Below are 18,712 nucleotides of genomic sequence, written 5' to 3'. Positions count from 1 at the left end.
AAAGTTACAGGCACAACCTGATAACGTTCATCTTTAATGGTGCAAGGGAATTAAAACGCATTTTCTCTCTAAATGACCGAATGTGCTTCCTGTCCCTGGGCAGGGCACATTCCAACGACAGGACTATGTGGCATATCAAACCCTCTAACTAGGACAAGAATTGGAACCAGAATGAGCGCCTGCCTCTTGGATGATGCATTTGTGGTTAGGACACTCTGAAATGGAATGTGGTATTTCTCTTGCTCCTATTATGATGAATATTTAACAAAGCAAGGAAAATTACATTCAAGATCTCAGAACCCTGCAAGATACAGCTCTCCAGTCTCCAAACCTCCTGTCAATCACTCCTTTTGCTTTCCTCTGTTGAGCCATCTCCATATCCATCTTCCCTTTGACCCCATGAGTTTAACCAACCGACTGGTCAGCCATGTGATCCCTTGTTACACATTTTTGCTAAAATCCAAAGAGTACATCAAACCAATAATTCTTATTAATCCTAAATATGTGTGTGTGTGTGTGTGGGGGGGGGGGTTAGAAAGGGAGAAGGAGGGAGAGTTTATGCGAGAGATATGTGTTTTAAACTTGGTAATCTGGTTCAAGGTTAAGCTTAAATTTTAAATTATAATTTTAAATATTTAAATTTAAATTCAGACATACAGCACAGCAACAGGCCATTTCGGCCCATGAGTCCGTGCCGCCCAATTTACACCCCATTAACCTACACCCCTGGTACATTTTGAAGGGTGGGAGGAAACCGGAGCCCCTGGAGAAAATCCACAAAGGCACAGGGAGAACATACAAACTCCTTACAGACAGCACAGCACCATTCAAACCCCCCCCACCCACCCCGTCCAGTCCCAATAGCTAGCACTGTAAAGCCATTATGCTAACTGCTAAGCCAACTGTGCTGCCCAGAAACTTCAGCTCTCTGACAGGAAACAAACTTTTCCCCAACCTCACACCCCAATCACTATTGTGTCATCCATAAAACAAACCCACTGAGCACCGACAGGCCATTAACACCCTCTCATACTAATCCCATTTTATTCTCCTCACAGTCCGACCTTTTCCTCCACTTACCTATGGGCTAAGTGTTATTCACACACACCAATTAACTCACCAACTGGCATGTCTTTGGGATTTGGAAGGGGGAAGGAACAGTACTCCAAATTTGGCCTCACCAATGCCTTGTACAATTTCATCATAACCTCCCTACTCTTGAGAGGTTTAGATAGGGTGGACAGCAAGCACCTGCTTTCCCAGGGCAGCAATGGCCAATACCGGACGACTTGCTTTTAAGGTAAGTGGAGGAATGTTTAGGGGAGACGTCAGAGTAGGTTTTTTTCTCAGAGTGGAGGGTACCAGGAATGCATTGGGGGTGGCAGTGGACAAAAGGGACATTCAAAGGCCTCTTCGAAGAGAAGCATGAAAGAGACAGCTTTGTGTTTGGTCACAGAGGTGATGATCTGCCCCACTGTCAGTGGTGGAAGCTGAACCAATCAGAGTGTAACTTATGGAGTGCTGGGGAATGGAATGGATGAGATTATTGTCCCACAGGCTAGCACAGACTCTTGGGCCAAATGGCCTGGGCTGTGACAGTTCTATGATTCTATCATTGTTGCTTGAAATGGTTTCTGTGATTGTTAGAACAATCAGAAACATGTCTGACTAATTTCTGACACATCACCAGGTGTGGTCAGGTCAACATTCCCCTGGCGATGGTTCTTGGTAAAGCCAACATTCCCCTGGCGATGGTTCTTGGTAAGGCCAACATTCCCCTGGCGATGGTTCTTGGTAAGGCTAACATTCACCTGGCGATGGTTCTTGAGAAGGTGGTGATGGGCTGGCCTTCTTGAGCCACTGCCATCCTTCCACATTGGGCAGGGAGTACCAGGAATGAGGAGGAGCAAGGATATCCTATCACATCAAAATGGAGGGAAAGATCGAGGCATTTCCCATTCACCTGCCTCTTTGTGGAGGTTGCAGGTTATGGAAGAACTTGATGGAGAATTCAAACCAAGGTTGGAATAGATCCTCAAGGTTCAAAGGTTTCTTTTATTGTCACATTAGAAATGTAATTTAAATGATATATGACTGCTATAAGGCAAACAAACAGTCACCTTGAACTTTGCCCAGAGCCTCTAACAATAGGAGAAAGAGAAGCTTAAGGGAGTCCCTTCACAGACACCAAGTGTCTGTGGATTTGCCTCCCGCGCTCCTGCAGCCGCACAGACCCCTGTTTGATCCGTTGGCAACTCGAGCTCCAGCTCCAAACCTCTGACAAGAACAGGGCTCAGGGTCCCCCTTCATGAGTCCTTTCTTGCCCTCTGCACCCTCCTGAAACCCACCTGGGAAGGAGGGTGGAAATAAATCAGGACCCCCCATCAAAACATTGCAGTCAGCCAACCACATTGCATGGTAGCAGATGCAACTTTGAGGTTCTCTTCCCTAAAATGGTTGTGGCATGTGAATGTTCTCTGAGTCGCCTGAAGAAAATTTCAGGGATGATAAAGAACTCTCTGAGCAGACATATTTATATTAATACTGCAAAGCATTTTCACCTAACAAGTGCTAAGAATCCAACTGCAGAGACACAGGGAGCAGCTTAAAGAGTTTTGAACTGACATGCACCATTGGGAAATGATCTAATTTTCCATTGGTTCATCAACCACATGATAAATGTATCTATCCTGTGCTTGTGCTGTGGTCAGGAGTACAGCCAACACTAGGCAATTTCCCAACTCTCGAGTGGAAAGTCTGGGTAGAGACATTCACAGCTGCTGAATTACCTGTCACCCTGGTGGGGAAATGATTGGATCTGTGTCACTGTCGCAATGTGAGACACTGCTTCAAGAAGCCATCGAAAAGGAGCCCCATCCTCCTGGTCACAACCTCATCTCACTGCTGCCTTTGGGCAGAAAGTACAGAAGCCTGAAGTCCCACACCCCCAGATTCAAGAGCAGTTTCTTTCCAACAGTTATCAGGCTCTTGAACATCCCCACACTACCGTAAATATAAACTACTCTGGAACCACCAGGAGATCTGTTTGGACTATTGGTGAGACCACAGTTAGAATATTGTGACCATTTTTGGTTACCTCATTACAGGAAGGTGTGTAAGTTACAGAGAGGGAGCAGAGGAGATTTAGCGGAATGTTGTCTGGATTGGAAAATACATCTTTTGAGGAATGGTTAGCAGAGCTGAGACTTGTCTCTCTAGAGCAAAGAAGGATGAGAGGCCTACAAGATTATGAGGTAGTCAGCCAGCACCTTTTTTCCCAGGGTGGGAGTAGAAAATACCAGAGGATATCTGTACAAGGTGAGGGGAGAAAAGCTTAGGGAGACATCATGGGTAAGTTCTTTTTACACAAAGTTGTGGGTACTTTGAATGTGTTGCTAGGGATGGTCCTGGAGACTGTAACAATAGGAGCATTTAATAGACTCTTAGATGGGCACAAGATGAAAGAAAAATAGAGGGATTGTAGGGAGGGTTTCGGGTTTTTTACGTATATATTGGTGGACGCAACATTGAGGGCCGAAGGGCCTGAAGTGTAGTGTTCTAGATTCTAATTTCTTTTTTTCTTCCACCAGCAACAACTGTGAATATATTTTAAATATCCTTTTATATTTATTTTCTGTGACATGACTTATTGTGGTCATTTAATTTATAACACTGTAGTTGATGTATCTGTGTGGCTTCAGCAGGTAGCGTGCGCGTGCGCGCGCGCGCACACACACACACACACACACACACACCACACACACACACACACACACACACACACACACACACAAGCCAACACTCGACCATTTAATATAACTAATGTTCATCCACTTTCCTTTCCAATCCCAACTACTCATCTGTGCTGCTATGTCTATTAATGTTAGGCTTGAATGCTCATAAAATGACAGGCAGGCGCTGCCCTCTGGGGAGGTTGTTACCAGCATTCATTACCCCCAGTGAAAGGATTTTCCCCTCCTCAACCAGGGGACTGACCCCTTTCCTGGGATTGCAACTCCCTGGTGCTGGGCTGCAGTAACAACCTCTCCACCCCATCAACCCCCTCGGTATCTTGGAGTCACAGCTACACAAAACAAATAAGAGAACTGTCTGCACAGTTTATTTAGTCCCACAGCCTCTACCTTTCAAAAGCTTTCTGACAAAATGTTGCAGAATGTTTTTCTGTTCGTCTGCCTGATTCTGCATGCTCCAGCTTCAGTACGGAGAAGGGTGATTGTAGCTTGCAGCAAGCACACTCAGGGAAGCTGATGAGTGCATGTGAGGTTACAAGAAAAGGGGTGGTTTCTTCTTTCTAATTGAGTACTACGTGATGTGACTGGCAAGACTACTGCCCCTGATGTGATGTGACTAACTACACGTACACCTTAATGCTGAATAGAAAATGTCTGCAGCTGTGCACTGAGGTGATTAAGATGTGGATTGGTTAGTAAGGGGATACAGACTTCTTTCAATGGGAACTGTAACCAGATACAAACCTCTGGGAGACTGTAAATGAGACAGTATAATTTGGGGGGCAACAATCCTGCCTTTAATATGCCAACATTACAATTTCCACTCAGTAAAGAATAAAATCTTTCTCGATGGCTCCGTTAAAACAATTTCTATTCCAGATATTTTAAGCAGAGCTCGCAAGCTGATTAGCTGGCAAAATCTTCAAAACAAATTTCATTTATAATTGTTCTCTGCTTGACCGGCTGAGTTCCTCTAGCATCATGCATTTACGGTGTCTGCAGACCTTTGTGTTTTACTCGAGTTCTTCCAGCAGATTGGTTTATTTTTAATTCCAGTATTTTGGATTGATTTTGGAAAAGATTGGGAATCTCCTATTTTCTCACAAAGGACAACATGCTGGAGCAGTCCCATCAGCCCCTCCCCATCTACTGCCCAGCATCCTCTTCCATTTCACATCCCTGAGGAATCCTCTCCCAATTTTCCCGCCATCCACCTGCATTAAGGGTCATTTACAGTCAACGGCAATGGGCATCGTGAAGAAGGCTCATCAGAGCCTCTACTTCCTCAGGAGTTTGCGGAGGTTCGTTATGACATCGGAAACCCTGGCAAATTTCTACAGATGTGTGGTGGAAATTGTGCTGTCCGGCTGAATCACAGTCTGATATAGGAATGCCAATACCCTCGAGTGCAAAAGATAGTGGACACAGCACAGGACATCACAGGCAAAACCCTTTCCACCATCGAGAATATCTACAGGGAACGCTGCCATCAGAGAGCAGCAGCAACCATCAAGGATCCATAATATCCAGCGCATGCTCTGTTCTCACTTCTGCCATCAGGAAAGAGGTATCGATGCCACAAGACTCACACCACCAGGTTCAGGAACAGCTGCTCCCCCTCCACCATCGGACTCCTCAACCACAAACTCAATCAGGAATTAATTTAAGGACTCTTAATTTTGCACTTTATTGATTTTTCTCTCTCAGTATTGTACAGTTTATATTTCTTTATTTGTTTCCATAAGTATCTTCTTGAGTACAGTTTTTTTGCACAACCAATAAGTGGTGATTCTGCCGTGCCCGCAGGAAAAAGAATCTCAGGGTTTTATGTGATGCCATGTATGTTCTCTAACAATAAAGCTAAACTTTGAATAATTACCAACCAGCATGTCTGGGATATGGGATGAAACCAGAGCACCAGAAGGAAACCCACATGGCAACGGGGAGAACATGCAGACAACACAGGTACACCACTAGAGGGCAGAATTGAACCTGGTATTGTGAGACAGGTGCTCTCCACCACCGCCCCCCCCCCCCCCCCATCTAGGCAATCTCAGGGCCAAGTCATCAACAGAGCAGAAACAAATGTGTGGGATAGCAGGAAGACACAGGTGAATCCAGGCAGTCAAACTCCCCCTGTGCCCTCTCTAAGGATCAGGGCAGAAGAAGGCCATTACAACTATAACATCTAAAGGACATTTAGACAGGTACGAGGAGAGGAAAAGGATTTGGAACGAATGCAGGCAAATGGGAATATTTCAGGAAGGAAACTTGGTCAGCAGGACATGATGGGCCAAAAGGCCTATTTTGCTGTTATAAAACTCTATGACTCTAAGACCTGGTATAGTGTTTATTTATTTTGCCTCTTGTAACAGCACAGCAATTGTCCTCAAACCAGCAATTGGCTGGTTCTCATATACCGTAATCATAGACACAGGGATTCAGTCAGTGATACAGTACCAAAACAGGCCATTCTCAAGTGGGGGGCCTACAATCCCCCTGGGAGCCAAAGCACATTTAACCAAAAGCCTTATTTTCTTCTCGCCTCATGAAGCATAATTTTTTTTTAATGTTTTTATGTAAACCAGTGGTTCTCAACCTCCCCTTCCACTCCATACCACTTTAAGCAATCCCTATCCCATCAGTGCTCTGTGATTAGTAAGGGATTGCGAGGTGGGGTGTGAGTGGGAAGGAAAGGTTGAGAATCACTGCTCTAGACCCAATTGTTACTGAAATATTTTGCTTGAGAAAAATTGTCACTGGCCCATTTCCTTTGGTGTTGTGAAAACATGCGCATAACGTCAATTAGGTACAATTAAAACAGTGGTTCTCATCCTTCCCTTCCCACCCACTTAAGCAATCCCTTACTAATCACTGAGCATGGATGGCATAGGGATTACTTAAAGTGGTATGCGAGTGGAAAGAAAAGAATTGAGAACCACTGATGTAGTCAGTAGGAGGGAAGTTCGGAAGAAACCAAAACTTGCCTGCTTCACAGAGAAGGGGGCCCAATACTCTGAGCAGGGTCTTAAGAGGATCCATAGCTGCAAAAAAAGTGGTTGAGAATGGCTGGTCTACACCACTCACTGTTCATACCAACTCATTCTTTCGAACAATATTAACCTCCTCTAAACCTGCCAAGATCTTCTTGACTGTCAAATCTCCTCTTCACCATTGTTGCTCCAAAGAGAACAATCCTGACTTCAGTCTAAAGCTGCAACTGAAATCTCTCATCCCTGGTACAGTTCCAGTAAATCTAAGTCCCCATATCCTTCTGCAGGCCCAGAGACCAGATCACCATTCAGTTCTCTGTTCTCAAGGCTAACATGAACTTTTCAGGTTCTTTCCGGGGAACTAGCCGACCACCATTCCTTGACCATTATTTTCTAAAGATTCAAGATTCTTTTACTGTCATGTAATAAAACAGGTGTAATATATAAAATTTCCTTTAGTCTGCCATAGGGCAGATAAATATTCGGCATCAGCAGAAATTTGCCTGCTAAAATCATGTCCAACTTCAATCCCAACCAAACTGAATTTGAAGGATTTTCTGCCGTCTCCCCTTTGAAATGCCGAAAGGATGCAGCAAACAACAGAGAAAAGGTTAAAAATAGACAAAAAAGAGAAGCAAAAGGGAGTCCTCCCCCCCCCTCCCCCGAGTCGCTGGATGTCCGTGGACTCACCTCTAGCGCTCCCACAGCAACACAGAGTCCATCGGCAACCCGAGCTCCAGATCCAAATCTCCGACACGATCAGGAAGCCTCCAGTTCCCTTGGCGTCTCGGTGCCCCTTCAACTAGCCTCAAGCCAGTCTCCAGGAGTCCGCAGCTTGGTGGGAGTCTCTTAACCTCAGTTGCCAGCAGCCCATAGCCTTTTTGGGTTCCTCGCATTGAGTCACCAACAGCCTGCCGCCCCTTAGTGGTCCGCTGCCTTGGTCACCATCCTCTCCTTCTCTTTCTCCTTCTCAAAAGGGGAGGGGAGGGGTGTTGATCCAGTTTTCTGGTTCCCTGTGCCTGTCCTCTACTTCCCTGGAGTCTGTAACCCTTCGCGACTGCTGCCATACACAGACGACGCCAGCATGGGCCTACAGCCCGCGGTCGCAGGATTTTAAAATAAGACACTGTTGGCTCCTTTTAAATTCTGTACAGCACCATTAGTAGTTGGACTGGGCAGAAGGACCCTGCAGAGCAGTGCTGTGTCTCCACTCCTCGCTCTCCCCAGGTCCACATCAGCAGCAGTGTTGTAGATCCAGCAGTGCAAGCCATTATTTTTCCAAAAAGTAAACAAAAAGCCCTCAGTTTATTCCTTTTATGTTATTTTTTTCTTTGTAGAGTTTCGAGTGTCAATTATGCTTCAATTGTTGCACCTGTTTTATGTATCTGGGAAGTTGCTGCAAGTTGCATCTGTTCGTTGTACTCATGTGTATGACAGTAGGTGATAAGCTAGGTGTAGTGTTTAGCGTAATACTGTTGCAGCGTCGATTCCAGCGCTGTCTGTAAGGGGTTTGTACGTTCTCCCCATGCCTGCAGGTGCTCTGGTTTCCTCCCATTGTTCAAAACGTACCGGAGGTTGTAACTGGGTGTAATTTGGCAGCATGGGCTCGTGGGCCAAAAGGGTCTGTTATCGTGCTGTATGTCTAAATTTAAAATTTAAATTTAAACTCTGGATTCATTCATCATTTTGATAGGTCAAAGTGAAGAGATTCCTAAATGTTACTTGTTATGGGAACGTGCATGTCCGCGTAACATCGTGCAATAAGTTACTTTCAATACGCGTGTTCAGTTAGACGCCATCTTGAACAGAATGAAGAGTGATCAGTTTCTATCGTGTGAGTCTATTCTTTAGGGTAGATACACGACAAAATTGGTGACAAGAATCAAAGCAAAAAATTCTACACTCCGGACGACGGAAACTATGGGATTTCGAGTAAAGAGGACATTGTAGGTGAGAATCTTTCTGGCAATAAAGGTAACAAAGACAACGAAAGAGTGAGAATAAACGGTAGTTGGATAGCGGATTTTCTTCGGTACTGAAAAGTGAAAATGGCAGGAGGATGTTTTGGGGAATAGAGAGAGACTGAAGACTAGTATGATAATGTAGATAAGTTCGATATGTACTGCATTGCCCATGATGTGAGAGATACTGAGACTTGCAATAAAAATCAGGCATTGTTTTTGAACGAGGTGGGGAGCAGAACATATGGTCTGATTTAGATTCCTTGGGCTCCAGTAAAATCACATACCAAGCCTTATAAAGAGCTATGTGTCCTTACTGGAGACCATCTGTCCAAAAAGCCAATAGCCATGGAAAGAAACAATTTCTATATCAGAAAACAAAAGGCTGGCAAAACAGTGAGGCAATATTTGGGCGAATTGTATAAGTTATCGGAGACATGTAATTTTGGAAATTTTTTGGATGAGGCTATTTTGGTAATCAGTTTGGCTGACTTCCATGCCCAACAATAGTTAATCACAAAAAAATTTGGACATCAAGTCCACCTATGAGATAGTATTGTTTCGAAATGGCTGATCATCATATCGATGTTATGCAGGGTGAGCACGTCATGAAGAGAATGGTCCAACAAGAACGTTTCTGCTGTGGGAGAAATAACCACAGCCCAGATAACTGTTATTACAAAACAGCCAAGTGTTATTTGTGTGACATTGTGGGACACATTGTCAAAATGTCCAAGACAGAAAGAAAAGAGAGAGAAAGAGGGTCACAGGAGGAAGAAAAACCAGAAATTGAAATATAAAAAAAACAATCTTCCAAAGTTAAAAACATCTTGGAAAGGATGGAAGTTCTAGCAGTGGGCCAGAGTACAAAGTGACTCAGAGGATGACGGGGTCTTAGCATTAATGTACATCCGTAGTGCATTTGATCGCAGGTCAGAAATTCTTGTTCGTATTAAAGTTAACAACAAACCTGTCCAGATGGAGCTCGACACAGGGGCGGCTCTGCCATTAATGCCAAAAGGTCTGAAAGACAAACTACTGCCCAAACTTAAAATGAAAGAGTCCGACATAGTGTTACAGACAGTGACAGGAGAGAAGGTTAAAGTGCAAGGGAAATGTGAAGTGGAGATCAAATACAAGGGACAGACAAAGAAAGGACTCCCTCCCTACAGAGTAGATACAAAAGGAGTCACCTTGTTTGGAAGGAATTGGATGTCGCACATCCAACTGGATTGGAAGGCAATTGGAAGGCGGTGAACAATGTAGAAACTGTGGATGATTTTTAAAAAATCAAAGACATTCCAGACAGTGTTTGGGAAGAACCTGGGAAAAATTCAGGGAGACTAAGTCAAATTGCAATTAAAATCGGAAGCCAAACCACTGGTCAGAAAACCCAATGGTGAAATTCGAATTTGTGGGGACTATAAGGTCACAATTAACCAAGCCCTGCATGTCCCCACACATCCAATTCTGAGAGCAGAGGAATTATTTCAAGCACTATTTGGTGTAAAAAAATTCACAAAACTAGAATTATCACAAGCATATCAACAAGACAAATTGGACCCCGAATCGAGGAAGTATGTTGCTATCAACACTCACCTTTGATTGTTCACTTAACATCAGGATCCCTAATGTAATATCATCAGCGCCAGTTATGGACAAATTATTGCAAGGACTGAATGTTGGAATGATTGCAACTCAATGACATCATCATAATGAGTCGGGATGACACAGAGCACCAAACAAACCTGGAAAAGGTCCTAGCTAAAGTCCGAATGCATCAAGACAAATATGAATTTATGGTACCCTCAGTAACATGTTTGGGATTTACGATTGACCATGAAGGACTTAGGATGGATGCCAGCTGGCATTGAATCCATTTGCAGTGCACCCTGTCCATCAAACCAAGCTGAGTTGCAATCATTCTTATTGAAAACATATCCCCACCATGTCAATGCTGTGCAACCCACAACCAATTTTTGAAAAAAAGACCAGAAATGTTGTTGAAATGATGATACCGACAAAGCTTTCAATCACTTAAAGAAACTGCTGACTTCAAGGGAAAATGTTCTCGTTCATTACGACCCAGACGAGGAGGTGATCCCTGCTGTTGATGCTTCACCTGTTGTTTAGGTGCGGTATTGCCACAAGTCAACAGAAAAGGGAGAACAACCGGTTGCAAGCACTTCCTGTTCTTTGGTGGCCTATGAAAAAAACTGCATGACTGGAGAAGGAAGGACTGGCCAAAATCTTTGGTCTCCAGCGATTTCACCAATACCTACATGGTAGGAAGATCACCTTAGTGACGGACAATAAACCAGTGAGCTTGATCTTAGGCCCCAGGAAAGGCCTTCCTGTGCCAGCGGCTACAAAAATTCAACGATGGGCGATGGAGCTCGCGACGTATGATTATGATCTGAAGCATTGCCCTGCAGACACGAATAGTCATGCTGATGCATTATCACACTTACCTCTGGCAGAAACGGAACAGACAGAAGGGAACATCAATTGGACTGTGGAAGCCACAGCTATTAACCAGGAACAACTGAACCACTTGCCCATTACAGCTAAAGGCTATCAGCAAAGAGGTAAGAAAAGAGGCCACATTATCAAAGATTTTGTACTTCATCTTGAACAATTGGCCCGAGGCTGACTGTATTACCCCTGACTTCAACATTTTTTATACTGGTGGGGGGGAGGGGTTCTCTTCCATGATACAGAATTCCTGATGGCGTTCCATTTCCATAGTATTGTGGCGGGGAGGTCAGCCTAGATTTTTGAGCTCAAGACTCTCAAAAGTTCAGTTTTATTGTCAGAGTCCATACTGTGGGCATCACATACAACCCTGAGATTCTTTTACCTGTGGGCCAGGCAGAATTCCCACTTAACGGTGGTGCAAAAAAAATCTGTCTCAAGAATAAATATAAACAACTGACTGTGCAAAACATGCACACAGAGGAAAAAAAACAATAAAGTGGAAAAGTAAGAGGTCCTTCCTTAAATTGAGTTTTGTTGTTGAGGAGTCCTGATGGTGGATCCAAAATGTTCCCAATTGGCCAAGGCCTGTGATTTTATGGGCTATTTACCCCCCCCCCCCCCGTCCTCCCCCCCCCAGACAGGAGATGAAATTCATAGCAATGGTGACCCATCAAATCCATTCAAGAAAAGGCCAATTTGAAATCATGTCCAACTTCAAAGCCAACCAAACTGAATTTGAAGGATTTTCTGTCGTCTCCCCTTTGAAATGCCAAAGGGATGCAGCAAACAGCAGAGAAAAGGTTAAAAATAACTCACCTTGTCTTTTTTGTTGAACTTGATGCAATTGGACAAGATCCCGTGATCGTCACACAAATAAATGAAATGATTTATAACTAAAACAAAGTATTTGCCATTCAGAGCACTGTCTGTCCCCATGGGACATACTATGCTTTAGTATTCAGGACACAGTGGTCAGCAAAGCAGTGGCATGAAAAACATCATTGAATGAGCTCTTTGTGCCAGAAGTATGTTGTTCAGCCTACAGTCTGTTCTATTAAAGGGTGTGTAAGCTTGCTGCAAATTGGTGCCAAGTGTAAACTCTCCCTTCAATGCCCTAGTGCTTATATTTTCAGAAGGGGATAAAGGGATTGTTTGCCTCAGCTGAGGTTAGCAGAGTGTACAAACCGAGAGAGATTGGTGCATTAATATGCTCTGCAATGAGATTGTGGCTGATCGATGACAGGCTCATCTCCACCTATCTGCTTTTTCTCCAGATCCCTTAATTCCCCTACTATGTAAAAATCTATCCAACCTTGTCTTAAATATAATTTATGAGGTCACATCCACTGCTTTAATGGGCAGTGAATTCCATAGATTTCCCACCCTCTGGGAAAAGCAGTTCCTCCTCATCTCGGTCCTAAATCTACTACCCTGAATTCTGAGGTTGTGACTCCTAGTTCTCGTCTCCCTCACTAAAGGAAACATCTTGCCTACCTCTATCTTATCTATGCCTTTTATAATTTTATACATTTCTTTAAGATCCCCTCTCATTTTTCTAAATTCCAGCACGTACAGACCCAGAAGATTCAGTCTCTCTTCATAGGCAAATTCGCTCATCTCTAGAATCAACCTGGTGAACCTCCTCTGGACTGCCTCCATTGTCAAGTAAGGAGACCAGAACTGCAGGCAGTGGTCCAGATGTGGCTTCACCAGAACCTTGTAGAGTTGCAGCATAACCTCCCTGTTCCTAAATTCAATCCCTCTAGTGATGGCCCATGTTCCATTTGCCTTCTTGATAGCCTGCTGCACCTGCAAACCAACCTTTTGCAATTCATGCACCAGCCCTCCCAAGTCCTTCTGCATGACAGCAAGCTGCAATCGCTTGCCATTTAAATAATATTGTGATCTTCCATTTTACTTTCTAAAGTGGATAACCTCACATTAATCAACATTGTACACCATCTGCCAGACCCTTGCCCACTTACCTAACTTATTTATATCTCTCTGCAAACTCTCCATATTCTCTGCACAATTTGCTTTTCCACTCAATTTTATGTGATCAGCAAATGTAGATACACTAGGAGGATGCATTAGGAGGGAGGAAACTATTCTTTAAAAATCAGTAGAATGCTGGAGAAACTCAGCGGAGTCATGCAGCCTCCACGGAAAGCAAGAGGCGGTCAGGTATCAGGCAGCATCCTTGGTCAGAGAGGATCACTGGAGTCTGCCTCCCCCCCACCCCCCACTCCAATCAGGATTGTTGACTGAAGAGGGCTCACAAAATCGTTACACAACCCTGCACACAACATCTTTCAGCTGCTCCCATTGGGGAAGAGATCCAGGAGGATCAGAGCCAGCACCACCAGGCTGAGGAACAGCTTCTTCCCACGGGCAGTGAGAACGCTGAACGACGTATGTACTGCATATAAGTTGCTTGTGAATATGTGTGCTATATCTACATATATATATATATATATATATATATATATATACATATCGGCAAAAAATCTCCAAGATTCATTAACCTCAGGGTGAGGCCTCCTCTTCCTCTACCTGTCCTCAATGTCTGACCCCTTGCTTTGAGACTGATCCCTGCTCCTGGACACCATAGCCAGGAAGAATCAGAATTAGGTTTATTGTCATGGCATGTCATGAAATTTGCTCTTTTGCAGGAGTAGGTCCTGTGCAGAGCAAGGTGAAAACTTACAATAAATCACAATTCCATAAAAAAGTGAGATGGTGTCTGTGGGTCATTGTCTGTTCAGAAATCTGATGGCGGAGGGGAAGAAGCTGTTTTTTGTACCATTGGATGTTCGTCTTCAGGCTCTTGTACCTCCTTCCTGATGGTGGCAGGGTGAAGAGAGCATGGCCTGGGTGGTGAGGGTAATTGAGGAAAGAGGTTAATTTCTTATAGATGTCCTTAATGAAGTGAAGACTGATGCTCATAATGGCACTGGCTGAGTTCACCAATCTCTGTAGACTGTTCCTGTCCTGTGCGTTGGCACCTCTGTAGCAGACAGTGATGCAACCAGTCAAAATGCTCTCCACAGTTCACCTATAGAAATTTGCAAGAGTCTGTGGTGACCTACTGAATCTCCTCAAGCATCAATGGGCTATCTTCCATATGAAGCTCAATATGAATTTTATCAGGGGTAGTACTCGAGCTTAGGCACTCTGCTCTTGTATTCAGTCATGAATAATTAATAGTGGTATATATCTCAGTATCTTTAACCAACTGATCTCCCTTCCAGTGACTTTGCAGTGGATCAGCCAAATGGAGATAAACAAGAAAGTCTGCAGATGCTGGAGTCTAGTTCAACACTCAACTTTGGCGGAGAATCTCAGCAGGTCACACAGTGTCCGCGGACAGGAAAGGACAATCAACTTTCTGGCCTGAGCCCTTCAGACCATTTTCTCACTCAGCCCTGCTACCTGAACTTTTCCCCATAATCTTTGATACCCTGGCTAATCAAGAATCTCTGCCTTAAATACTCCCAACAACATGGCCTCCACAGCCGCCCATGGCAACAAATTCCAGAGGTTCGCTACTCTCTGGCTGAAGAAATTCCTCTATATCTCTGTTTTAAATTTGTGAAGTTGTGCTTTCTTGTCCTTTACTCCCCTACCATGGAAAACAACTTTGCCCCATCTACTCTGTCCAGGCCTTTCAACATTCAAAATGCTTCTATGAGGTCCCTCCTCATTGTTCTGAACTCCAAGGAGTCCAGTCCAAGAGCCATCAGACACTCCTCATACGTTAATCCCTTCATTCCAGAAATCATTCTTGTAAATTTTAACTGAGCCCTTTCTCCAACACCAGCACATCTTTTCTAAAATAAGGAGCCCAAAACTGTCTGATTAATATATACAACTGGAGCTTTCCTTTAGCATGAGGATAACTGTGAATATTTATTATCCATCCTTTTTTGTGTATTGTCTTTTTCATTCAATTAATTATTTTGGATGCAGTTGTTTTTAATTATTGATTTACTTCACTAAGTATCAGTTTGGTTGCAGCAAGTTGGCGTAGCGGTTAGCGCCACGCTTTTACAGCGCCAGCGATCAGGACCGTGGTTCGAATCCCGTGTTGTTTGTAAGGAGCTTATATGTTCGTCCCGAGTCTGCATGGGTTTTCCCTGAGCACTCTGGTTTCCTTCCACTGTTCAAAACATATTAGGGGTGTAGGTTAATTGGGCGGCACAGACTCGTGGACCGAAACAGACTGTTACCATGCTGAATGTCTAAATTTAAAAAGTACTTTTAAAGTCAGGATTCCAGTGCACCTGAGCTTTGTCCAATGCGTATGACAATAAACTCTTTATCATTATCAACAAGAAGCCTGTGCAGCTCAGAAACTCCATGCCTCAGCCAGTGAAGGCAGGAGCCCCATGCACCTGTACAAAGCTGGAATCCGTGATGGTGACATTGTAAAAATCTATCTCGTTCACTTATCCTAGTGGTCTGTAGTGTCTACAAACTCACAGATCCCCTGGAATTGCCTAGCAACCCACCCATTTCAAGGGGCATTTAGGCACAGATAACAAATGCTGATCTAACCATGAGTGAATCCTTAAATATGAGCCTTGGTGGTGAAGAAAAGGAACAGAGAGGTTTTTGATGGTGTTAGAACCATAGAACACTACAGTAAGTCAAACAGGCCCCTCGGCCTTTCGAGTCCGAGCCGAACTATTATTCTGCCTTGTCCCACTGGCCTACACCCAGTCCATAGTCCTCCACACCTCTCCCATCCATGTACCTGCCCAAATTGTTCTTAAATGTAAAAATTGAGCCCGCATTCACCTCTTCAGCTGGCAGCTCTGTGTGGAGACATTCCCCTTAAACTTCTCCCCTTTCACCCTTAACCCATGTCCTCTGGTTAGTACCTCACCTAACCTCAGTGGAAAAAGCCTAGTTGCATTTACTCTATCTACACCCCTCATAATTTTGTATACTTTGAAAGGTCATGAAGATGTTTCGAATCCCAATCATCTCATCTTTTTAAATGTACACACAGCACAACACTGTTTATCTTCCAAGTTCTTAAGAATCAAAACCTTTAAGCACTGGTGCAGCAAACAAACAACAAACATTTTCTGCTGATTTGAATCATTAGTCAAAATTATTCTCCTATACATATTTATGTGATTTACACCAGTGGAGTTTGATAGCATTTCAACCCTTGGCAGTCAGTCCAAGGATATCAAACAGGCACAACATTGGGAAGACATAACAAACGAACACACAAGGACTGATAGTCACAGCTCTGTGTGGGACTCAAAGCACAACTGCACACAGCATTGACCTTCCCTCTTGTGAGTTTCCACCCATAATTACACGTGCAGTCGTCAACTGCTCGTTATAAGAACAATCAATCAATGTCGAAGGACAATTAAAATCCACAAAATCTGGTGTGAAAACAAAACTAGACAGCAAAATTCTGATGAACGGTCTTCAGCCTAAAACGTGAACTGCTTCTCTTTCCACAGATGCTCCTCGACCTGCTGTATCCATCGTCAAAGGACACCCCCCACCATAACCCAGGCCATGCCCTCTTCACTCTGGGGTAAAGGTCCAGGAGCCTGAAGTTGAGCCCTCAGCAGCACAAAGGCAGCTTCTTCCCCTCTGCCACCAGATTCCTGAAAGGTCACTGAACCAAAGATACAACCTCACTTTGTCTTTTTCTTGCACTATTTTATTTATTGTTGTGAGGTGGTTTATATGAACGTTTGCCCTGGGACGCTGTTGCAAAACAAGGAATTTCATGAGATGTTCATGACAATAAATTCTGATTCTGGTTCTGAGTACGGGTACTTCCAGATTTTTCTGTTTTTATTTGGGGTAATGCTTGCATCCCTGGAGCTTCCTTGCAAACTTTGACATACGACACGTGTTTGTGTGCTTTGAACCCATAAACATCCAACACCTTAAATACTCCTTCCAGGTGAAACAGGAAAGTCTGTAGACACCGTGATTGAAGTAAAACACAATGTTTGAGAAACTCGGCAGGTCACATCGTGTCCTTTATAGAGCAGATAAAGAAAAACAGAAGCAAAGTTTCAGGCTTGACTCCTTCATCAAGATATGAGCAAAATATAGACAGACTCCTGAACAAAATGATGAGGGAGGGAGCAGGGGGAGGAGCACGGAATAGGTAGATAAGGGAGGGAGGGAACATCAGCAAACAGGGGAAGGAGTGGACTCTGTAAGGAGAGGGAAAGGGAGACGGCATCGCCTGTACAGTGGTTGGGTCCGTATGTGAACTGCAGGGGGTCCAGTGACAGGGGCAGCAGGAGCTTGATGTGCCCCGTAACGGCCTCTTGAAGAACTTCATGATGATGGACGTGAGTGCGACCAGGCGGTCGTCATTGAGGCGGGACACAGATGACTTCTTTGGCACGGGGACAAGAGTGGCATGTTGAGACCACTAATTCCATCAGAATTTCTTCAGACAGAAGGAAGTGAATCCTTGGAATTTGTTCCCAGTTGTGGAGGCCGGGTCATTGGGTGTATTTAAGACAGAGATTGATAGGTTCTTGATTAGTCAGGACAACAAAGGTTATGGGGAGAAGGCCAAGCAGTGGGACTGAGTGGGGAAATTGTTGAATGATTGAATGTTGGGACAGACTTGATGGGCTGAATCTCTCATAGCAGACAATAAGAGATATAGATAGGCTTTTTCCAGTGAGGTCAGGTGAGATGAAAACCAGAGGACATGAGTTAAGGGCGAAAGGGGAGAAGATTAAGGGGACCTTCACACAAAGAGTAATGGGAGTTTGGAACAAGTTGCCAGCTGAAATGGTGAATCCGGGCTCAATTTTAACATTTAAGAAAAATCTGGATGGGTACATGGACGAGGGGGTATGGAGGGATATGGCACATCAGTGGGACTAGGCCCAATAATAGTTTGGCACAGACTAGATGGTACATCAGCTGCACTGGTAGGATTTGAATTCTGCAGTTGGAAACAAAGACCAGTAACATAGTGCCCCTCCATGCTGGATCGTACTTAAGGTTCAAGATTATTTTATTGATAAAAAAGAAAATTTCCTTTAGTCTACTGTAAGGCAGACAAAGATTCCTCATCAGTAGAAATTGCCTACCACCCCTTACAGTCAGTGAAAGAGAAGCAAAAGAGAATTCTCCCAGAGACACTGAGTGTCTGAGGATTTGCCTCCAGTGCTCCCACAGCCTCTGCAGTCACACAGACTTCAGTCCAAACCATCAGCAACTCAGGCTCCAGATGCACACCTCTGACACAATCAGGAAGTCCTAGGCACTATCGTGCATCCTGGTTTCGATAGCTCGTACTCATTCAGCTGGTCCCAAGCCAGTCCGCAGCCTGGTGCGAGTCCCTTGACCGCAGTCATCAGCGGGCCGCAGCCGATGTAGGATCCCCGCTTCGAGTCATCGAAAGCCCGCCCGCCGCCTGCGTGTTCTTCAGCCTCAGAGCCCCTCGTTGGTCCACCGCCTGTAGGTCATCTCCTCTGCTTCTCCTTCTCAAACTGGGTTGGGGCGGGTGGGGTTGGTC

The 18,712-nt window shown here is 44.3% G+C and overlaps 1 protein-coding gene across 9 annotated transcripts in view; it reads right to left on the bottom strand.

The window, feature by feature from the left end:
- Positions 1–18,712, bottom strand: part of pfkfb3 (6-phosphofructo-2-kinase/fructose-2,6-biphosphatase 3) — a 142,627-nt gene that overhangs the window by 48,909 nt on the left and 75,006 nt on the right. The window contains exon 14 of one of the 9 annotated variants that reach the window (XM_069910103.1): positions 15,187–15,343. The exons of the other annotated variants lie outside the window; for them this stretch is intronic. Coding sequence (XP_069766204.1) covers positions 15,287–15,343 — 57 coding nt within the window. The 3' untranslated portion in view covers positions 15,187–15,286. Of the gene's footprint in view, positions 1–15,186; positions 15,344–18,712 lie in introns of those variants that run through there. 9 annotated transcript variants of the gene reach the window in all.

This window comes from Narcine bancroftii, chromosome 13 (genome assembly GCF_036971445.1).
Source record: "Narcine bancroftii isolate sNarBan1 chromosome 13, sNarBan1.hap1, whole genome shotgun sequence".
In the NCBI taxonomy this organism is placed as follows: Eukaryota; Metazoa; Chordata; class Chondrichthyes; order Torpediniformes; family Narcinidae; genus Narcine; species Narcine bancroftii.
The sequence above is the reverse complement of the archived record's forward strand: the minus strand, read 5'-3'. Positions and strand labels throughout refer to the sequence as shown.